Source organism: Cololabis saira, chromosome 20 (genome assembly GCF_033807715.1).
Source record: "Cololabis saira isolate AMF1-May2022 chromosome 20, fColSai1.1, whole genome shotgun sequence".
NCBI lineage: Eukaryota > Metazoa > Chordata > Actinopteri > Beloniformes > Belonidae > Cololabis > Cololabis saira.
Genome location: NC_084606.1, coordinates 28,650,671 through 28,675,091, shown reverse-complemented (window position 1 = coordinate 28,675,091; position 24,421 = coordinate 28,650,671). Strand labels below are relative to the sequence as shown.

General features: G+C 40.4%; 1 protein-coding gene across 1 annotated transcript in view; it reads right to left on the bottom strand.

Annotated features, from left to right (window-relative positions):
• Nucleotides 1-9,215: 9,215 nt before the first annotated feature.
• The window catches only part of dhx15 (DEAH (Asp-Glu-Ala-His) box helicase 15), a 30,180-nt gene continuing 14,974 nt past the window's right edge, over nt 9,216-24,421 (bottom strand). The window contains exons 7-14 of the mRNA XM_061710738.1: nt 20,445-20,531; nt 19,933-20,082; nt 19,469-19,577; nt 13,968-14,159; nt 12,061-12,183; nt 11,774-11,964; nt 10,963-11,132; nt 9,216-9,650 (exon numbers count right to left, since the gene is read on the bottom strand). Coding sequence (XP_061566722.1) covers nt 9,533-9,650; nt 10,963-11,132; nt 11,774-11,964; nt 12,061-12,183; nt 13,968-14,159; nt 19,469-19,577; nt 19,933-20,082; nt 20,445-20,531 — 1,140 coding nt within the window. The 3' untranslated portion in view covers nt 9,216-9,532. The remainder of the gene's footprint in view (nt 9,651-10,962; nt 11,133-11,773; nt 11,965-12,060; nt 12,184-13,967; nt 14,160-19,468; nt 19,578-19,932; nt 20,083-20,444; nt 20,532-24,421) is intronic.

The following is a 24,421-nucleotide window of genomic DNA, read 5'->3' as shown; positions in this document are numbered from 1 at the left end:
TTTGCTGTCGTAGTGTCCTTGGGCAAGACACCTTACCCACCTTGCCCCGTGTGAATGTGTATGAATGTTTGGTGGTGGTCGGAGGGGCCGTTTGGGGTTGTTTGGCGCGATATGGCAGCCACGCTTCCGTCAGTCTGCCCCAGGGCAGCTGTGGCTACAAAACGTAGCTTACCACCACCAGAGAGGATGTGTATGAATGAATAATGATCTCTGTAAAGCGCTCTGGGTGACTTGAAGGCAGAAGGGCGCTATATAAAACCAAGTCATTATTATTATTACCTCGGTTGTAACGAGTCGTCATTTGAGTTACTGTTGCCTTTCTACCACCATTCTCCTCTGACCTCTGGCAACATTTACGCTTTACATTCTCTGTAAACTTAAAAGATGGTGTGGGTGAAAATCTCAGCAGATCAGCAGTTTCTGAAATACTCAGACCAGCATATCTGCCACCAACAACCATGCCACCTTCAAAGTCACTTAAATCACCTTTCTTCCCCACTCTGATGCTGGTTTGAACTGCAGCAGATCGTCTTGACCACACCTACATGCCTAAATGCATTGAGTTGCTGCCATGTGATTGACTGATTAGAAACTTGCATTAACGAGCAGTTGGACGTAATAAAAAGGCCGGTGAGTGTAATTTCAACCAAGCATTAGCTGTTAGATGGCTTGACATTTGACTCTAGAATACTCTGGTAAACAGAGGAGTTTGTAGTAACTGCAAGGTCATTGCACCTGCACTACTGTGTTAGAGAGCTTGTATGAGGACTTTCTGCAGAATATCTATGTTGGTCTCATCTGCCCACCGTTTTTTTTTTTGCCCCAAAATACTTTTGGTGGTTTGTGTAGCTTTGGAAACCTCAGTCAGGCTTCCATGTTTTGTTTTGTTTTTTGACAGGAAAGGCTTTCTCCAGGAAAACCTTCCAACAAGCCAGACTTGTGCAGCCTTCTGTGCTGTCATTGTTCAATGAGGTTTTTTTTTTTGTTTGTTTTTTGCTATATCTTTAAGCATTGCATGGTCTTACCTTGAGGTATATTTGTTGGGGCGTCCTCTCCTGGGAGGAAGATTGTCGAATTCCAAATTATTTGCAAAAAATGTATAACCCTTTCTAGAATAATGTTTACTGCTTTTCTAAGCCTATTATTTAGATTCAATCCGTTCCTACCCTCTGAAATCCGATGAAGCAGTAATAGGTTTCTTAGCATTCCCGACAATATTTTTACAGTAAAAAAAGTTATATGTTCTTCATCTAAGGTTGTATTTGTATTTATTTACCCACTGTAATCAAATGATTTTTTAAATATATAAAACAAACAAACAAACAAAGGTTTAAAAGAGAAAGTAGTAATTATTCCACATGACAGTAAATGTTATGACAGGTAAAAGAAAAATGTAATGGAGTAATAACATCATTTGAATGCGTCATATTATCTCAGTTGTACGTAGTTACATAGAGTGTGTACTCCTGTAAGAACTTGGCCTCTGAGTGTGTCACATGAGATCATTAACAAATAAAAATCTACTTAACTGAGAACATTGCTTTTTTTTTCCAATTCGATGGTCGGTCACTCCAATTTCATTATCATTGTGCCATAACTCTACGTCTCCTGGTGAAGCTAATGAAAGGTGGTTTCTCTGTAACAGTTATGCTAAATTGTCAAAGAGAGCATGAACAATTTTTCATGTTAAAGCTGCTTGCTCTGGCACAGATGCTCGCCGTTGGCTTTCTCAGTGACAGCCCTGGGCACCAGTTCAAGAAGGTTGTAAACCACCCTGAGCTGGCCTTTTTTTTTTTCTTTCTGTCTATATGAGCAAACTTCAGATTCTCATAGTGAACCGGGAGGCTTGTCTGCTGATCTAACTTTGTGAAACTTCAAGATAAAGATAAGCTTAGCAAGAGAAATGGTCATTTAATAAAAAGCAAGCTGTTCCTTTATGCAGAATACCTGACAGGTGGATTTATTTTGCAGTTTCATCTGCCCGGTTCCTTTTAACATCAGATGGTGCGCTAGCTTTGTCTGTATTTCTGTTATCAGTTTTAACCATCTAACCATCCCTGTCCTTCCTTTCAAATACCTCAGTTTCCATTTGGTTCTTGGGTCTGCTCTATATGCTTGTATGCAGTGGAGCAAGCTGCCAAAAGTCACGCAGACAAACTTCAATAAATCCCAACGGTGCTACAACAGTATTTAAAAGACTGTTTTCTACTGTTTTCTCTTCATACAGCCAATCACATTGCAGTTCTGAAGGTGAATTTATTACTTTATTTACCAAGATTTTGCACATTGACATGTGCAACGATGGGCTGGGATTTCTGGGACCAAGCTAAATCTGCATTAACTGCAGGAGTTCTATGATCAACTTGAGGCATATCAGCTCCAGAGAAAGAGTGACAGGAATTTTAAATAAGACCGAAGGCTTTTTCTTTGATTTTGACGTTAATGTTATTTGTCTTCCCTTGGATCTTTGCATTTTGATTTGGAATAATTTCCTTCCCCTGAGGGAAATGTTTGAAAATTCCTATACAATAATAAAAAAGAAAGGAAATAAAAGGAATTTTAAATTCCCTGATAAATCATGTGTTGGCTGCATATAAAACAGGAGATTGCAAACTTGAACAAAATCCTTAACATACATGTGGGACTGGCAAAAATTTCTTTTTTTTTTTTAAGTTGAATAGGTTGCCTTTTTGATGTGGATAAGCTTTGTACAAGTCGGTATCCATGGACCAGAGATGGCTCTGGAATCTCAGCAGCAACAGTGCAGCGTATTGATAATGACACCTAACTGTCCGTACAGAGGAAATCACACACAGATTAGTGATGCTGCCTCTTTTCCTCAGTCTAGCCTAACTATCACTTTTGGTTTGGATCTATATTATTCTCTAAACTGTTGCTCTCAGTGGGCCACCTCAATTGTTACAAATTACATATCACCTGCTTGTGGTCTACCAAATCAATGAGAAATTGCAAAACCATCGGCTAGTAATGACAACATTTCAGACACAGTGGGCTTTTCACTTAACCACTTCTAGCCCAAAGGTCCCTGTACTGGGATGAATCTCTGTCTGTCTGTGATGAACGACAAACTCTGTAAATGAAGAGACCACATAGTATTACTATATATGAAAGAACAGTATCATTGTTTCATTGCTTTATTTCTGTTGCATCAAATTTGGTGGAACTACAGTTGACGTTTTTTCAGAAAAGGTTCAATAACATCACTATGATCATCTCAGTTCTTACAAGGCTTTTAGCTATTTTCTCTAATGTGCAGCTTTGATGAGGAAAAATGTCAGTTTTTGAATGTGTTTTATAAAGTGTTGAAGGCACAGAGACACACTGTAGCCTATTTTAAATTCTCCCAAGGGTCTCTAAGGTTTTTCATTTTGGTTTGCAGTCATGGAGCTGTTACTAACTGAATTAAGTAACTTCTTCTTTTTTATTTTTTTTATTTTTGAACCTCAAGTTAAAATGGAATTTGTTTGAATTAATGTGAAGGCGTCTGAGCATTGCTTCCACATTTGGACTTGACTTGATTTTTTTGTCTGAACCAGGAATTTGACATTTTACTCAAGACGACGCAAAATGTGTCCAGCAAAAGAACAAATGTCTCTCTGTAATCCTTATTAAAGTGCAAGTTAAAGACAATGTATGTGATCGTAACAAATATATCTACACTGAAGAAACATTATTGAATTATGTAAAGTCTCACAAACACCCTTTGCCAACTCAGGGCCATGTGGGTCTGCATGTTGTGCTTAAATGACTTCCCTTTTGGCCTCAGGTTGGCTTTGCTGTACCTTCTGGGATGAGGGAACTTCCATCCTTTTATCATTTCTGCTACTGTTTCTCACAGACTTTGGTCTATCATAAACGCCCAGAACATTTTTATCTGGCTTCAACCTTGGAGTTTTAATCAGTCATCACAAGAGAACACAACTGCATGTCATGAAATCAGAGTGAAGTCTGTCTGCCATCACTTGAACGCTGTTATTATTGTTTAACATTGTGAAAAACTGTATAATGTACACCTTTTATTTCATCTCCCTCTGCTCACTCATATTCTTTCATAGGTACAAAATGTACCTTGGACACATATCAGGAATGCCTCTTGGTTTTAGTCATATTTTAGTGGTGGATTCACTGATTTAATATGTAAATGATGTGTTCCTTTACACATATCAGAGTAGTTATGGTGTACCACAGGGTTCCACACTGGGACCAATGCTGTTTTTACTATACAGGCTCTTCAGAACGATCAAAAAACATGACAGATCTGTTGTGTTGATGACACCCACCTCTATTTATCAGTGAGGAAGGATTTCATGTTGTCCAAAGAAGTGAGCGGTAATATTAGTAACCTTCTTAAAAATATGAAACTAAGAAACAATCAATGAAACATTTTCAAATGAAAAGCACTTTGCATGCCTTGCAAAGTAAATAAGTGTATTTGAAAAAGATATTGCACTGATTTTTAATGATTTGCACATGAAAGAGATACATCTTTTTGGGTAGGATCATCATTCCTCCTTTTTTATAAATCTACACAGAGGTAGACAAGGTTTGAAATGATGTCTCTGACATGCCATGTAAGCATCAAAATCAATACAGGAATACAGGGATAAAAAACATAGAGTTGTTTATAAATCAAAATAAAAAATTGGGGGGGGAAATGGACCTAATGTATAAAGCCAAAATAAAGCAAGGTTACACTTTGAATCAAACATATGATGGAGTGTAAAGTTTTGTGGAAGAAAAATGAAAAGACATTCTTCCCTCAGAATAAAAGAATACCGCTGAGAAACATGCTAAATCTAGCTGCAGCTGTGCTGAGCAAAGACAATCTTTTATTCTCTGCACTGTTCAGGGCAAGTGCTGCTAACAGGCCCCATTTGGAGAACTGTCCTTTAGAATCCTGTTTATCTTGATCTGAGGCCGGTGCAGGTAGACAGGCCTTCCCTGTGCATCCCTCTTCTTTGCCAACCTCCTTGTTTGATCAAATGCACTCAGTGCACATGATCTGCACCCTCCTGAATTGTGGTCAATAGGTACATTCCTGTATATTGTTTTGGTGTTTCCTGCAGGAAGTGTCAAGCATTCACCGCTGCACTGCATGTAAAAGAAAAACCACAAAAAAAACAGGGGATGCTTCCTTTTCTGACCCAGCCAACATTTCATCTTACTCTCTCTTGTGTAATGTCAACAACATAAATCTTTATCAAACACATCACATCTCTGTGCATTTGAGTGGCCACGAAATAAGAGATTTAGCACAGTTTTGGATCACAGCATGACAATTGTGGCGAAATTCATTATGAGTTCAAGAAATGTTATGAACCAACACAAAGCCTCGAAAGAAAGAAGCTTCTCTAATCTGGAGGCAAAGAAAAAGAATTACCCGAGCAGAATGAAGAGCAGTTTGTTCTTTAGCTTTATCTGTCACTATCAACCATAACCTACGCTGTGCTGTAGATTAATTTAAAGATTAAGGAGTGCTATACATTTGCACAGAACAGCTAGGCTGGCTCCTTTACTTTCGCCTGCATTTCCTGTGCTCCTTTTCTTTCTTGTTTTCGTCTCCTGCCCAGTGACACTCCAAAGCGTTCTCACTGCATCAAATCAACAGCCGGAGATAATTCAGTGTGACATTGTTGAAACTGTGTTTGTGTGATCTTTTTGTGGGGATACTTCTATCATTCACACATATCTCAAGAGCGGCTCCGAAGTGGAATTGGGTTAAGGTTCAGGACGGCTACCAATCCAGAAGTAATGTTGGGAAATAAGTTGGGTCAAACCAAATGTTGAGTTCAACCCCCCCACCCCACCCCTCACGGGGAGTTGGGTGCACATTTCTGCGCAGGTGTCTCGACTAGCTGCGTGATTCATTTCAGCTTGGCAGCCCATTTTAAACATGCAGTCTACATGCCACATCTCCCCTACATAACCAATCTATCAAGCCTAACCCGGTGGTACGTGCATATACTCCCATATCACAGAGAGGGCTGGAAAGCAACTGTCATAGATGTCATGATTGAATTGTTCCCTTGCACTGTCACCAGAGGGGCTATTACTTCAAATTAGCATACAAATTCAAACCAGGACAGATGGATTTGTCACATTCCAGTCGCCATCTTCCTGGAAGATTGGCTGCGCGATGGAGATAAGACACCTGTCTTCTGTTGTTGTGGTGGTGGGGGAGGACCAAGGTGGGACGGGTGGAAGGACTGGGTGGGTGGAAGGTTTTCCTGAAATGCTGAGGTGTTCTGCAATAAACTTCTCTATCATGGTCTCAAATGATAATGAGGCACCATCCAGGACCCGGTGGGTGGTAGGAGATTGCACTGTAGTGAGCTGGTGATTCACTCTGTTTGGAAACATGCTGAACAACACCTGCCTGTCTTGTTTTTGTGTGTGTTTGCTATTTTTGGTGCATTACTGTCAAAGAGTCACACACGAAAAAAAAAGAAAAATGTCCTCGACGTACAGAAAAGAATGCAAGTGTGGACATTTTACAGCTCTATTGTACAATATAGTGTATTCAGCACTTCACAGCCTTTGCTTTAAATAACTTTTCAGCTTTTTAATAAACTCATTCAAATTTCATTTCCATTACATCCCATTTCCAGCATTAAAAAGCACAGATGAGGACACCTAGTATGTTTGAACATCTTTTGCAGCGTAAGCATGGAAAGTAAAAGTCCGTGTGCACATCAGACAGTAGGAAAATACAACTTGGAGACATAATGATTTTCATTTGTAATTATGGCAGTATGAATCAATGAGAAGTATTGAGCATGAAAAACTGCTCTTACCTCGGAATCAATTCCACATAATTTCCAGATCAGCTCAAACTAATGGCTTTTCTATTGGCTTCACTTTGAAGGGGGACTAATCTCTCCTGTACCACTTTCTGGTTCTGTGTGCGTTCCCCGGCAAAAGGCCATCCACTTAAAAACTTGTCTCCCAAAAGTCAAAAAAAAAAAAATAAAAAAAAAATGAAGCACACATGCTAATTTCCTGACTTAGCATATTACACAATCTGCAGGCTTAATCATAAAGTCCCATAGCAGGTCTGGTATCTGCCTGCCTTCAACCACACGCTACGGAGAGTGGGAAAACGCTTACTGGCTCATTTCTGCTTTTATACTTAGTTCAATGTTGTTCCCATTACAACTGATGGAAAGCTAGGCCCTTACCCCAGTGGGGTCGTCGGGGATAGATTCAATTTACATGTTAGCCATATGTTAAAATCTAATTTTGAAGAAATAAAAGTCTTGACATTGAACTGTCACTAAAAGCATGCAAACTTTATTTTAGGTTTTATGTAATGGACCTCAGATAACTGAAGAAATGTAAGAGTGTTGAAAGTAAAAAGTAATTTTTTTTTAAGAATTTCCAAAATGCAAAAAAAGACAGACAAGAAAAATCTTAATCATATGAATATTCGGTGTGGTTTGACTTTAAAACAGCATTTATTTAGCTATCGGTGAAGCTGCACATCATTTTTGAAGGATATCAGCAGTGAGACTGATCCGAAGATCTTGGAAAGGTAACCATACATCTTCCGCGGATGTAGCCTCCCTCTTCTTATGCGGAAGATGCCTCCGAGTGACATTGGCCACACGTTTAGGGTCATCGTCCCGCTGCAGGATGAAGTCGCTGTCAATCAGACACCTCATTGATGTCACCCTGCATGATGGATAAGTATCTTCCTGTGTTCCTCAGCATGCAGGACATCATTCATCAGGACCAAATCCTGAACTGCGTGTGCACCAATTGCAGCCCTAAACTCACAATGAACCTCAGCCGTATGTCACTGTTGGCTGCAGATGTTCATTATTGCACCACTCTCCTGCACTTTGGTGAATCAACTCCTTTACTACAGAAAAATATTTCAAATTTTGACTCATCAGTCCAGTGCATCCTTGTTTTTAATGCAGTTGAATTTCTTTAACTTGTTTCACATTGGAGATATGGCAATTGGTAGACTGGGCACTCCTCCAGACTGGTCCAACTGGTTTCTGTTCTTCCTGAACCGATGGCAATGGAACAGCTTCCAATTAGAAGAGAAGTTACTATGGTGCTCAATATGGCCAGCTTGGTCTTCAAAGAGTTTAAACAGCACATCTTAAAACTGCTGCTTCCTCCGTAAACCTCTGCTTGCTGACGCTGCTAGAACTACCTCGTGTCTTGCTGCCATGCTCAGCCTCGCCTCGCCATAAAACAGTCTTCGACGGCTTCACCTTGGTGGCAAAGTTTGACTATTCCTCGCCAAGTTTGATCCTATGATCCAACAAAATCCCAGGAGTATGCCTAGAAGAATTGATGCTTCTCAGAAATGAAGCAATTCAGCTTCATGACCTTTAGAAGACACAGTTAGTCCAGCTATGACATCAAAATGCTACATTATCCCAGCATGCACTGGAGGCTGAAACACCACAAAAATGTCACAAATGGGTAATCAATACTAGCTCCAAATCCAGGCAACGGCAGTTTCGCACTCCTAATAGTTTTGTGTCGAACTTCACTTTACGAGGAAGAAGCTAAATACTAAAAGCAGCACGAGCACAGAAGACGGCCACCTGCAGAGCAGCTTCAGCAAGACATCAAGGGTGGTAGGACCAGAACGCTATCCTGTGTATAAGATTTTGCTCCTCATGGATCACCAGCCACAGGGAGCTTAACTTCTTCAAACTGCTGACTGACAGACCGAGAGGGTAAAGCTTTCTAAGCAAGTTTGTCAGAGCTCATCGTATTTTTATTTTATTTTTTTTTCCCTCCAAGAATTCTCACTGGTTTGAAATGGCAGCATTTTCATTGTTGTGTAACTTGACATACAAGTTTTGCAACTTACTTCTATTCTTTTTCCTTTCTTTATTTCTTTTTTAGATCATCGAAGGACTCGTGCTTTTCCTGAAAACACGCCTTCACCTTCCACATTAAAGAGACTCCGACACAATGGCGTGCAGTCGGAGCAGGCTCCAGCACAGCAGGGAACCCGCACTGATCTCGCTCCGAAACATTTGTAATTAACATTTCCCTCTCAACTCCGACTGTTTCTGAAGCTATCAATGTCCCAGTAAGAAGATTTAACCTCCCTAAAGAGCCACGGAAACAAGCTGGATTTGGCAGGTTAGGACATGAACGCACATCTGAGAGTTGATTGGAGAATTTGAAGTACAGATTTAGGCTTTTCATCTTAATGCTGACACTGATTTTAATACAAAGTTGTTTTATTAGGATGAACAGTTGACAGGAAATGTGACCATTTTAGTGCAACCACGACGACAGAACATTACAACTGCATCAAAGTACTGTTATAAATTACATTTGATCATGGATCCATGGTTTCTTTTTAACAGAAGTAAACAGAGGAATGTGGAAATTCACATGAAGCATCATGCTTCAGACCAAAGTGAGACAAATATATGTCAACTTGACGACAAAAGAAAAACCCACTCCACATAAAAAATAGTCCAGATTTAACTTTGTACAGAGGCCGGGGATGCTCCTGCAGTACAGACAGACCTTAGTACTGCGTGTATTCCTTGGACGACAGTTTTGCAAAAATGCGTTCCAACTGTCTCTTTGCCTCGCACTGGGGGAAGTTGCCCATCTCGTAGTACTGCGGGGAAATTTTCAGCAGCCTAGGAAAGACAGCAAGTAAACATTAGTCACAAAAATTGTCTTCAGTGTTTACTTGTGGGAGAAGGCCATTCTTCCATATTCACAAGGTGACTACTGGAGCAGGAGCAGGAAATGTGATACATAAATGTACGAGGTCACTGAGGAGGACAAGAAACGTGGGGAAAAGAATTGTTGCAGTTTTACTGCTTCTATCTGATGCTCACAAACCTACAAAAGGGGAGACCGGCTTCTTATTTTCAAGAGATTTTGCTTATAATTGTCTTTTTTTTTTAATTAAAAATGACATTTCAATGGCTCCAGATACTCATACACAATATCAACGGAGCAAAGCAAGCCGTTTATAGGCATATCAAATACCGTATTTTCCGCACTATAAGGCGTACTTAAAATCCTTAAATCTTTTCCCCCCAAAAAAAACAAAAACGGCAGCGCGCCCTATAATCCGAGAGCTTTATGTATGAATTTTAGTTGTGCTACTGACCCCGAACCAGTTTTATGTGGTACACTGCACTCAAAAATCTATCAAAATGTTTTAGTGTGACTCTGGTAGCGACGAAGCCGCTGGACCGTTCGGCTGACACATTAAAGTCAGTCCTTGGTTGGATACGGGTTGCAACGTCAGACACGGTGGATAACTAACTACGTTGTGCTGGGAAGCAACCATCATCCAACGTCAAGCCAACATTAGGCTTTTAGCTTAAACCCAATTTTCCATTTATATCATAATCCAATTATAATCAAATGTTGGAATACAACGTTGTTCCAACCTCACACTAACTTCAGGTGTCTATCGCTGGCAACGATGAACCAATCAGAGAACAGGACGTAGTACAACGTTTACCTCCGCCACTTTTTATTGCTGGATTCATGGAAGATTAATTATTTAAAATGTGTGTATTTTTCTGTATTAGTTACAACTGAACGATATTCTGAGTTATTGTGAATGAGTTGAATAAAGTTCGATTTACCAGACTGTTTTGTTTCGCTTTATATGTTTTATCATGCTCCTTATGTATAAAAATAGACCCGTTCATTGATATTGCGGCCTATAATGCGGTGCGCCCAATGGTCCGCAAAATACGGTACTAAAATATATGACTTGTAGGCTTTTAAAAACAGAAACTGAGTATTATAGATCCACTATTTATTGGAAACCTTTTTATTACATCCCACATGAACACTAAGCAGTGATAAATCAATTTGAAGTTTATGATTATTTACAGAAATGCACGATTTACAATTGCAACAAGCAAACACTTCTTATCTTTACAATGGACCCGCTTAAATAAAGAAGCTGCAAATGTGCCTCACCACTCCGGCTTGATGTCCGTGCACGTGCGGATGTAATTCTTGGTGGTGAGGACGAACTCGTTGTAGAGCACCCACTCGGGCTTGTGGTCCAGCACGGTGGACGGGTGCAGCTGCACCACCTGGTTGTCCTTCACCGTCAGGTAGTGGCCTGTGCGCTCCAGGTGAGCCACCTGGGACAGCACAGGACAAGAGGTCAGGGAGGAATTCATCTCATATCAATCAGGGAAAGACACAAATAATTACAATCGTACCTCTAAATCAAATAAACATTATTCTTATTACAAAAAAGGAGCATTCAAGACAAATTTGCAACCAGGCAGTGAGTGACCCCCCCCCCACCACTAAGTAAACACTCGGTCGAGCTGCAGTGGCGGTCATGATTAAACAAGGCAATCAGTCTCAATAAAGGCCTTACCAAACAAAGACGTGATCTCAAACACTGTGAACGCTTGAACATGAGCTGCAAATTTGTCTCCGAGATAAAGGTTAATGTTGACAAATATTTAAATATTAACACCATAATTCAACTTGTCAGGTTGCTTGTTTCAGGTGGCCCTGAAAATGGCTTCTTGCTAAAACCACCATTTGTTTCCTTGAGCGAGAGACAAATTAATTTGATTTCGTGTTACGTGTTTAAAAGAAAGCAGTGCAGGTGTGTGAGAGAGTGGGCTTGTTTTTAAAGGCGGGCTCTGCATTACATTTTTAGTGAGCATAAAAATCCTGTAACGTAAAAAGAGTGAAATTCAGCAGCGACTGCCACCAGAGGACAGAAGATGATCGTTGCCACCTCCGTGCTGCTGAAGACACGGACCTGCATGAAGAAGCCGGTGACCAGCGCCTGCCGGATGTTGGTGTAATAGTCTCGGCTGGTGAAGTCGGTGCTCCTCCGCGGCAGGCTGAAGCGGTCCATGATCCTCGACAACTGCTGCCGTACGTTGTCTGCCGACATTAGCGACCGGTAGTTGACGAAGTTATCGTAGCACCACTGAGTGGAATCTTGGTCTGCGCAAGAGAGAAAAGGACATTTAGGGGGACATTTCCATAGCAACAATGACCAACTATTGTGTCAAAACAACGGAGGGTGAGCGGGCCACCTACTTTGTTTGAAAGCATGATAGACGTTGAGCAGTGTCATGTGGTCTCCATCGATGTGGGCGAATCGCAGCTTGGACTCGTCAGCCACCTTCCTGGCCTCAGTGGGGCGGACGAAGCACTGTGGGACTAAACAAGGTTGGTATAGGCCCCAACACAGCCGCCCACAGGGATAAGTTAAGCAAATCCCACCGAGAGGAACAAGGCCTCTCTGTTTAGGAGAGGCCCAGTGCATTGCCAAGTGTTTATACGACTTAAGGAGAAGAGGAAGTGTTTCTGCATCCTGCTCGGCTGCGATACGGCCTGAGACAAGATCCACTAACACCTCACCCCCAGTCCTACAGGCTTTTCTCTCTTAAAGACCTGATACTGTGATGTAGAATTGACCCGCTCTCTGGTTCTGCCCTCTCCCCTCTGACACTCGCTCTGAATTGCTTAACATCAAACATGCCTGATTGTGCCTTTAATGGATCAAAGCTGTGTTTATTGAGCCTCATGGTTGGTTGCTGTGGCAGCACCATTTTCAGGTGTGCTTCTACTGCTTACTTTAATGAACTCAGCAAAAACCCTCCATCCTGAAACACCTGCTTTAAGTGCACACCACGTCCAAACAGCTAGTTAAATCCATTTCCCCACTCTCAAAGACCCTCGCACTCCCTTCAAAGGCGTCAAGATTCATCTCAATGAGCAGCATTCTGCTTTGGCAAGCCCAAAGTGCAATTACTGCTGTAGCATGCTGCTGCTGCTCCAGCTACACCTATACATTTTGTTCAGGCATGTATTTTTTTTTCCTCCTTCCTCACAAACAGCTGACACCACTGGCTTTTTACTCCACCTGCCTTGTAGTTGAGTTCACTAGGAACAAGTTGCTTGGGTTTATATGGCTTTTTTTCCAACTAGACAGTATGGTACCTTTTTTCTTGGGGGGGGATTCTTCATTGCATAAGTACCTTGGAACTCATATAGGGCTGGGCGATATGGACCAAAAGTCATCTCTCGATATTTTCTAGCTGAATGGCGATACTCGATATATATCGATATTTTTTCTGTGCCATAATTGGGGTTTCCCCCAAAGCATTATAGCATAGCATCTCTGTTAGCTTCATTTTTTTCCGAGGCAAACAGTCAGTTTTAATACAAAGCCTCGTGCCAAATGTCACACAGTTAAATTTATTAACAGAGGTCTGCACAATATCAAAATGTATAAAACAAATGAAATAAAAATAAACTGCCTGCATATATAGAATAAAAATGCTTCTTGAATGAAATAACACAAATATCCCTTTCCTGCATAACAATTAAATTAAAATACACTGTGCAATTAATACAATGTAGACAGTAACAGGCAGACTTTTCCACTGTTTAAGAAACGACTGAAGGACTTTCTTATACACAATGAAAATATTGTAATTTAACTTTTAACTTTTTTTATGCTGTAATGAATTGTTCTCTCTTGCAATATTTGTATTTTTATTTTATTTTTAATTCAATGTTTTTGTATGTATTTTGTATAATATTTTGAGGACCCCAGGAAGAATAGCTGTTGCCAAGTGTAACAGCTAATGGGGATCCTAAATAAACTAAACTAAACTTTTCCACTGAGGTTGACAGTTGTGCAAATAACAAAAAATTTGTACAAATCTCAAATAAAACATTCAAGTCAATTTGTCACAAAATAAGCTATATCAAAATCATAAAAAAAAAAAAAAAAATGTAATAATCAATATAAACGATATTGTCTTGTACCATATCACGTTTGAAAATATATCGATATATATTAAAATCTCGATATATCGCCCAGCCCTAAACTCATACTAACTTATATTTCTATCAGTACTACCTCAGCTGAGGTAACATCAACAAAAGGCAAATGCGTACAGAAAAATCAACTGTGCAGTGGACCTGAGCTTTACCTGACAACATGGCAGTGATGGTGAGAACCTCGTTGGAGCAGTTGAATTCACAGCTGGCGATAACCATCTTGGCCAGCTGGGGGTCCAGGGGGAACTCCGCCATCATGGAGCCCAGCTCGGTCAGGTCACCGTCGTCGTTGAGCGCTGCCAGGTAGTTCAGCAGCTCGAGAGCTCGCATCAGGGTCTCCGGGGCTGGGGAGACAAGTCAGAGCGAGCGGCTATTAAAAAAAGCTTCCAAGACCAGGAGCGAATCAAGGTGGATGCCAGATTGTTTTCATTTAGAGACTGGTCAGATGTTGCAGCCATCTTGACCAGAACAGATCTTGTACCTTAAAAAAAAAAAAAAAAAAAAAAAAAAAAAAGTACATTCCTTGATAAACAAATGGTGGAAAAAAAACAAAGAAACAAAAAAGAAACCCCCCTGTGAAACATACTTTCAGGTCGAATATAGAAACTGTTAATTGGAAAAGAGAGGAGCTAGCTGACAGGAATTTCTATTAACATAAAACCGTTCTCTTGATAGCAGTAAACAACATGATTGGCAACCTGATTAAATGACAGAATATAAAAATTAAAAAAAGCAGAGGGAACACTTCCATCGCTTGCCCCTGCTCTACTCTGAATTTTAAGAGAAGACAAAAGCTTGTTAAGACAAGAACCACTTAAACAAAGGGAAGGTGTGGGCAGGTGGTGGCAGGAAGCATGAAGTGAATCAAAATGAGACGGCTCGTGGTATTTGATGGCCACAGTTATGCCAGACAGCAAAGTGGTAGAGAAGTAATTATGGCAGAGCTCATTTTTCATCCTACTCTCAGGCACTTTTAAACAACTAATGTAATTACAGGAGAACTTTCTACTTAATGCTTCAACACAAAAGTTGTTTTGTTTTTTTTATAAACCGTTTGGTTCAAAGATTTTCCTCCAGACGCAATTATTGACCTTTGGCCCCCGGAGAGCTGAAGTCTAATGACCACTTGCATGTTAACAGCAAAATTAGCTTCAAGCAGCAGCTGTGGTGCAAGTTTCATTTCTATTTTTCTCCCTAAAAAAAAAAAAAATTCAATTTCAAACAGCAGGGAGGCTTTTTTATTTTTTTTATTTTATGATTAACAAATATTGATTCGGGGCATCAAAGCTGCCTTTTACATTTGTCTTCTCTATACATTAAGTGACTGCTGGGCACATGATGTGCCACTGCACTGACTCTTGCAGAGCTGAGCAAAAGGTGAAAAACTGATTTCCAAGTACAGCTAGGATGAAGAACCAGGGTAGAAATTCAATCTATACTGAACACATCTCATCAGAAACTAAGTATTGACTACCTCGACATACAAAAATCCAATACATTAACCCAGGGCTGAATCCGTGAGATAAAAGGGTAAAGGAACATTAAACCACACTGGCTTTTTGACAACACTATTTCTTTTTACCTCACAAGTTGTCTAATAGTTCTGTTTAATCGCCTATTGCTTCACTCAGAGGCACCAATCACTTCTTTACCTGTTCATTTTCCTCTCATCCATTCTATCAAAAGTGATCCACTGTCGTGGAAGTTATAAAACCTGTCCAGAAAGTCTTGCTTAACGCCGATTTCATTTGTTGCACCCAACAACCGCCAGCGTCCAGCCTATACAGGAATTACTGTGGAACTTCCTTCCTCCACAAGTGGATCGGAGATATAAAAAGGTAATCCTCCTCTTTTCTTTCACCTCCCTATTCCCAGTTAGACTCCGCAGACAAGGCCAATCCCGTATGTTGACGCATACCCCTGCGTTTTGTGAGAAACGTGGGGGTAGCGGTGGAGGTCAGTCACGTTTCACTGGAGGAATATAAAGGAAAGGCAATTGCTAAGGTGATAGTACTGCTATTGATGTAACCAATTTCATTCTCAAAATGGCATTTGCCACAGTGGACGGGGAGAGATGGGTTTAATCTCAGTGGTGAGATGAAAACTATATTATGGTGGGAAAAGGGGGGAGGGAGGGAGGCTACGGATGAGGAAAGGAGGGGTGGTCTCCTCTGAAAAGACGTTAGAGGTTCAATGTTTCGGGGAACAGTTGCAATTAGAAAACATCTGTGTTTTAGATGCAGCATTATTCCACTAGTACTTCAACAGACACGTGCAGCCGGGCCACCGACAGGCTGATCAGTTGGTTCACTTATTCTTAATGACACACACACAAAACAAAAGTAAAAACAGCAAAGTCCTACCATATACAACATTCCAGATATTATCACAGTTGTAAATATCATCCATTCTTTCTTTTTACACTTTTATCTAGCATTATATAAGGGGCACTGCCCACGCCGCTAAAAAGAGTCACGCTAAAACCCTCTGATGACCATCCTGTCACCGCCGACAGGATTTGCCATATGTGGTTCTTAACCATAGCTTCTAGACTATAAAAAAAAAAGTCAAAAACTACCACAAAGCAGAGAAATAGAGCCTTTGCACCCATATGTGCTCCGCAGGACCACAGACAGGATTCAACAGCCTGCCACACATTTGCAACAGCTTCTCTGTACTGAAACTCCAAACAATTAGAAAGCTTTCTAATAGCAGAAAATGAGGGCTCTCTGATGATGTAGACACTGCAGTAATTGCACGCTGAGCGAGGGCAGTTTTGAGCAGTGAGCGTGAAGGAGACCAACAGTGGACGCCGTGGACAGTTTTATCAAGTTCTGCAGAGAAACGTCTGAGACGTCGCTGTTTACCAGGTGGTTGTTGGCACTGTAGTTCTTCAAGACTCTTCTAGTTTGTTTTTTTTACTTATAAAAACTTTATATTCCCCAATTTCAGTGTTCAGTCTCCATTTTATGTTGCATCCCAACAAGCCAGGTTAAAAACACAAACAACTTTCGCCAAATAACCTGAACAAATAAAAACGCCTCTCTCTATCTTTCAAACAGTTGTCATCTGTGTTGTGTTTCAAATGAGGCAAACAACGATGTGAGATCCTATTTGAGCAATTACACTAATTTTCTATTGGTTTTTGGCTGTTTCAACAGTCAATAAATCCACTGATAGGATTTGGATATGCTAAAAATTTAATTTGGGCTGCTTTTGCAAACAAAGCCAAACTGAGGTTGCTAGACAAAAGCAAAGAAAACTGATAAAGAATAAACTATCCTCAATATAAAGCATCACCACACATTTTAACATTTGAAAAACACTTGAAAGCCAACAAAAATATTTTAAAAGATCTAAAAACCTTGAACCCATTGGATACCTACAAGATGCATCTATTGACAAGAAGTATATGAACCAGGTGCAACGGAAACGAGTTCAGCCAATAAATGATGAGGGATAAAAAGCACAATTTATCAATACTCACTGGACTGTAACCAGGATCCACTAAAAAGCACAAAATGTTCATATTAGTGGTTCTGGAGAGTCAATTTCCATCTACCACTTTATTTTGTGAACAAGCTTTCTAATGTATTGAGTCATTCACAAGTTTGACTGACACTGTGAACTGCACCTTAGAATAAAAAGAATAAACACCCCAAGGTGTTTATTCTTTTTTCAGGTCTGGATTAAGAATTTGCACCACTTATTGCTAATTTTGATAAATCATTATTTTAACAACTGCATAATTGGAGTAGGAGGAAATGCATAAATTTGCATTATATTCTGATGCCTTTCTAACCAAATTAAATGGAAATATACTGTATGTTTGGATGTAGACCAACCTATCACTAACTTGGCAGTCATTTCCTTCAATACTTGACAATCTTGTTAACGGTTTTGTCTTATGTTGTTGTTTTAATTCAAGCGTCATTAATTATCACCAACGCAGGATTTGCATCACTGACTCTTTATCTAAACATGCCAATATTTCTAACCCCGTTATTGTTGTTGGTAAGTTTTCCAACATTCACATTCATGTAAATCTGGCCCACCAAATGCAGTATACTTCAAAAAAGTAATAAAAAAAACAAACAAACAATCCCTTATGTTAGTGCCAAGCAAATTAAGACCATACAAAATACAAGCAGAAGAAACTTGGAAAATTCAGTGTATCCTCTTCAACAAGTGCATGGGTTTGGATCGCAGGTTAAACAGGTCTTTTCCACTGAAGCAGTCTCACCACTGGCGCCTAATTTTTTTTGCCATTTCATTTTTCAATAGCCAACCGTGAAGAAAGCCCTATAGCCATGAAATCCGGCACTAAACTTTCCCCAAAACTTTCCTGGATATGATGCCAGAAATGTGCCCCGTTTCCATTAGTGGGGTCAGAGGAAGTTTTTATGGGCCATAAATCCTTGATGCTTGAGGTGTTTCTCAGAAGTCTCAATGTCCTCTTAATGCACAAGTCGTCTTTAGTCATTCATCAATCATCACTGCGGTGCATTTCAACAGCAAACACAAAAGCACTTATTTGTTTTTCTTCTTCTTCTTTTAATCATTAGCCATCTGCAAAAGTGGTGCACTACCACCACCAAGTAGCACTGAGTTGGAGTTTGCCAAGTCAGTAGATCCTATTTGGTCCATCACCATAAATTGAGACGCTACGGCTGAAAGGACAGAGGAGAAGGTCAGCCCTGTAATTACTTCAGCCTTCGAGGTTTTACCCCAGATCCAGTCTCATGGAAATGCAGCTTTGGTTACATCAGGGACTGGGGTTGGAATTATCGTGACAAAACAAAACTCACTGACCATCCCTGTTAAGTAAAGTCTGTGTAAGGAGAAGAAACTCAGTGTTCTTCGATCCAGGACTTCAGTACCAGCGGCCCTGCGTGTTTTAAATGCATTTTTCTGCTCCACATATTAGTGGGTCATTAACAGACTTGTGTGGACTGAGAGAACAAACAGGTGGTGATCCGATCTGGTGTGTTTGGGCAGAGAAATATATGAAACACCCAGGGGAGGAGGTTCTAAGGACACAGACTGAAGATCACTGAATTAACAAAAGGAATGAACACAGAAGGGACAACAAGGATCAAGTAGTGGTGGTGATCATGTTCTCAAAAATGAAGCACAACAGGATGTCAACCAGTCTGACGAAAACATTTTGCTCACCAGTGTTCAGAAAAGGATAATAAAAAGCTGTGTATCTTTGAACTGAATTTGGAAACGGTTTGCATCTTCTTTAATAAACGACGTTTGGTGTTTCAGTATCACCTTGTGGGGGGGGTTTATAGATCCTGCAAAACTGTGGGTATAAATCCTATTCGCAGGTGCGTTCATAAATAAAGGTCAGCATAGCAAAAAGTGTTCGTAAATGCCTTCCTGTGTTTATGCCAACCTTTATAAACAAAGACTGGCAATATATAGACAGTGGTTTTGAGGGAAAACAAGATAAACACTCATATGGGTTGTCTTGTTTACTGTGGTCCTCCATAAAAAACTCCTGCTTTGATTTGTGCTCAGTTACAGAAATAAATGCACTTACTGATGAGCTATAAGTAAATGCTGATCATAAATACAGAATTTTAAAAACTAAACAAAGAGTTCTAGCCGGTTAAAGAGGAAAATAAGTTTGTGTTTAAAAACTAACCTGGCGGGTCCATGAAGTCGAAGTGCACCAGATCATCAATACCCAGTTTCTTGAGCTGCAGCACCACTGAGCCCAGATTCGAGCGAAGAATCTCTGGATACGTGTTGTCCTACACCATTTAAAGAGTTATGGAGAAAACCCAAGGAACAATTTAAAATTAATTATTCAGGCTTCTTATTATCTACTCATGCATCAGTCATATGTCAACTTGAACAGGAACAGGGAGTCTAGGGCATTTGAAGGGCTATTTAACTTGTTTAAAAAATCCCCTATGCCACTAAGAGTGATGTGAAAGAATTAGCCCGTGAAAATGGAAAGCCGGGCCTCCCCAAGTTCATTTGTCAGAAGCTGCTTGTGTCGTTAACACAGTCTAAGAGGAAGGTTGGAAAATGTGTGATTTCCTTCCACAATCTGCAGCTATTTCATGATAAAACGTTACACATGCAAGTCAGCTTGCAGCTTACCTGCATTTCTGTTTTGTACGCTTTCTCCGTGTACAGCCGGAAACACTTTCCAGGGCACGTCCGTCCAGCACGGCCTGCTCTCTGCTGGGCTGAGGCCTTGCTGATGGCTGTGACCAGAAGAGATTCCACTCTGATACGTGGGTTATACACCTAGAGGAACAAAGAGAGAGAACGAGAAATTGCATTTCAGGTTGAATGAAAAGATCAAACAGGGGTAAGAAGTATGCATTTGACCAAATACCACGACATACAATCTACTGTATGTACCAGCCTCTAACAAAAAAGCTGCAGAGTGACACATATTCTTAATCCAGCATAGCGCATATATAATCTTTTTGTGTCATGTGTATAACTTGGCTCCGGGCTTGGTGAAATGTCAGAGGAATAAATAACAGGCTTTTCCATCTTTGCTGCTGTCAGTGGTGCACTGCTGTGTTTATCTGGGGATTCTCAGGCAACAGACGCAGATGCTTGCAGCAGATAAAGAGTGGTGGGAGAAAGTGGAAGCTAACCTTTTGCTTGGCAAATCCGGGATCAATTACAAACACCACTCCATCGATGGTCAGGGATGTTTCGGCTATGTTTGTTGACACGACGACCTGTGGAAAATGAGGACACATGACTTTAATGATCCACCCAAGGTATTAGGAGGGACTAATAAGACGGTGAACTCTGGTGTGAGGCCTTTGAAGGGAATGCTGTTTAAATCAGTCGTAGTTATTTACTGCCATCAGTTATTCAGGAAAGTTTCCTCGAATGTTCTATAAAAAGCTACAATAAACATCATGGCAGAGGCAATTAAGAAACCCAAGAAAGTAATGATGGAAGAGAAAATGAGAGAGTGAAAACGAGTTATCCTGAACGGCGTCGTAAAAACCATTTTAAGTGACAAAAGTTACTTTGTGCTGCTTAAAGAAACATGAAAAAATTCAATGTTCGACAAACCAAACAAGCCTGTCGTAAAAACAGTTTCTATAATCTAGTTTAATGTTGTTTTTTTTTTTAAAGTTTTGCAGAGATGGTTTAACGTGGAGAATTGAGGAGGTTTGTTGAAATGCATTGTGGGTGTGTATGAACTGTTTCTAACTACGGGTTTGTTGAGACGTCATGCAGCATCATTTTCTTCGAGAGTTCTGCCTAGAGGTTGATTTAAAGGCTCCACTTTCAGAGATTTCTTTTTAACCCGTTCAGAGTGCAACAATGGTCCCTCCTTTCATCACACATCTTTTCTGCCCAAAATGAGGGCTCATGTGAACCCAGCGGATATCTCTCGCCAACCGTGCATGGCTGTCACAATGCCGGTTTTCACAAAGCTTTAGTTCAATCGCAAGCTGGGGCAAATCTTTGCAAAAAATTTAGGAAAAGAAATCCCTCAAGTCCTTGCGTCTCTCCCTGTAAACGATGCCATTTTTCCCATAGCAGACAGCTCTTTAACACTGGAATATTATTCACCAAAGTTAAGTGTTTCTGCCCACTTTTTCACTGCTGGCAAATCACTGATTAACAGTGATTGTTGATCATTTCATAACATTGTTAAGCTCAAAATGAGTGCTTTAACCATAGCTAGGTTGTATCTTGAATTGGATAATTACAAACCCTTTTCAGTTGTTTTGGATGCATACGAACTCACATATGTCTGAACATTCCCACCTGAATAATTAGGTGTTATGAAGTTGTCAAAATATGTGCCTGTGGTGTTTTGGCTGTTGTGATTGGGCCGTACTGTGCTTGTGTTGATATCCCCCGACCATCTTTACATGAAGAAACAGAGAAAACAACAAGAGACTTTATAAAAAAAAAAAAAAAAAAAGTTGTTGAAAAGATGCCTGGTTTCAAAGAACAAGAGCAAAGGGAAAACTGTGAACCCACATTATGTCCCAGTCTCAGATCCACAATTATCCCTTTAAAGCAAAGATGTCTATGAGAAATGACAGATGAATCAAAGCAAAATTATCCAATTAGTCACATCAGCGCATCACTCTCTGAGTCCGTCACTGTCAGCATGTACACAAACGGGAGGAGAGGGACAAGTGAAGCGGAGATTTTCAGCTGTTTACAACAGAGGGAACTGGCCGGCTTGACAAACCTGTGGTAACCGAGTCGATCTCCAGGCAACCGCTATATCGCCGTCAAAGCTCGGCATGCAAGTGGCAAAAACCAAAACCTTCCCAACACTTTATCTGCTTAACATGTACCAAGTACAGTAACAATCTAAGTATTTGGAGCATCTTATTTTTTGTTGGTCTTTGTCATAAAATGTCAAGCAGAAAAAGCAAACAGTCATTGTAGTCTCTGCTGATCCAGGTCCACAGAACCAGAGAGGCAATTTTGCACACTTGACACACTTCCTTTGTAGCTGTGCCTCTTCAGCTGTCTTCAAGCTGCGCGCCTTGGAGACTTTTAAATCCCACCTTTTAAGCGAGGATTTCTCTTCAGCCTGAGAATATCTGACTGTTTAGTTATTAATGCCAGAGAGGGCCTTTTCCACCTTTTCTGCCTCCAACCTCAAGTAAATCAGCTGTCACGACACAACCTCTTTAGCATTTAAGGCTAAATGACAGAGAGAGGACAATAAATGTTTAAGACTAATCAGACAACAATGTTCAAATCTTTATAACTGAAAACAATAAAACCATCTACTAAATAATAGAGTAGCTGCTGCATTTGAAAGCAGAGCGGACTTATAGCATCACTCCAGACCAAGATGATGATAAACATTTCAGTTTTTCTCCATCGTTCATCACACATACCTGAAGCAGAAGTTGCTTGCTGTGTGGCTCAACACGATTGATCAAAGTGATTTATTGTCATCAATGGAAAAGATGTCTAAAACTTGGAAAATTTTCATCCTTTATTCTCAAGCCGTTTCTTCTTTCTTTTTTTTAACTCATAATATTTTCTACCACACTTTAGTCAATGTTTGCAGCTTCAAAATGTACTTAAAACTATAAAACCTCAGACCGCACCTTGAGGAAACGCTGTCTGCCCGCATTCAACATTCCAGGAAAGACAGTGAATGAAATGCATCAAAGATCGGATTAAATGGAAAGAAAAAAAAAAAGACAAGGGAGGCTGTCTTAGCCTTGGATGCTGGGTCACAGTCAGTGCTCCAGCAGATGCCACACATGACACCCTCTCACATTTCATGATCATATGGATGGCCTCATTGACTGCATTGATTCTGAAGGATTATCCAGGCTAGGACCATTACACTGAACGCAAGCTGGCTCCTTCCAGTCTGTTGCTGCACTGGATAATCCTGGCTTTTTCATCAGTAATATCATTAGAGTATCATCTCTGCATGTTATTTCTGGGTTATTACCTGCAGGAGAAGAAGTACTATCGCTCAAAGGGCCATCGTTCACATTCCCCCATGGGAAAACACAGCCTTGTTGACAAATACCCAAAGCCCGGAGAAGAACGGGCCCCGAGTAGCTCGGATGTACCCGCATCCAAAGCTCATTGAAATGCACAAGTGGAAGGATCTCCCAATGACATTTGGAGGAATATTCCAAATATGACAATGCAAAAAAAAATAAAAAATCCCAACATTAACTACGGCGCATTTATTCAAGACCACATTTCTGGCTCTGAAGCGCTGAGGGAGATTATAGTCTTTGTTTGTAATTAGTCAATTCCTGCCTTGGTTTTAAATGATTAAACTGTTCAAAAATAGAAGATCAGTGGCTTTCCAAGAGAAATACAGCGCTGACGAGCTAGTGCTTTATGTTAATTGAGGGGTGCCTAATGCAGTCGTTAGCATGCATAGCAGCAGATGTGGCGAACCTTAATTCTTTTTCACTACTTCCTCTCGGGTTGGCTTGGATGACATCTCTACATTTTTCACTTGATGAGTTGCTCAGTCAGTCACTGAGGAGAAGCACATTTACTTCAAGGACGGCAACTTTAGATGCCACCTCGACCAATTCAACGAGAACCTGACAAATTGATTCTGGGGGAGGGGAATAAACTGTGCCGTTCTTAAACTAAAAGCAGTCGCTGGATGTGCAGTTCAGACAACTCGACTATATTTTCTGTCGTTCACTTCGTTTGCGTATGAATTGATCATACGGGAATTATGGAGATGCCACTAAAAGATGTTTTCCAAGTGGGTGAAGTAACGTCTCCACTACTATTTCAAGACGATCAGTGGATAATATTCAAGTCCTACTTCTAGCATACCTAACCTCCAAATATAAACGGCTCAAACGCAACTTTAAAACTACTTCTACAATACAGGCTCCCACCTGAACAACACCCCCCATCAAAATTAAAGCAGAGGGGCTTCTGTTATACGTTTCTACCACATTATGTGGGAAAACCTTCTTTGCATGCCTTGCTGGTATCATTAACATGATCACAGACCTACATGTTGCATCAAATATTACTTACAACAGCAAAACACATTTATTTTCTTTTTTTACAATATTTTTATCCCGGTTTTCCCCCCCATTTTATCACCCAGCGCTCCTACCTAAGTACACATTTA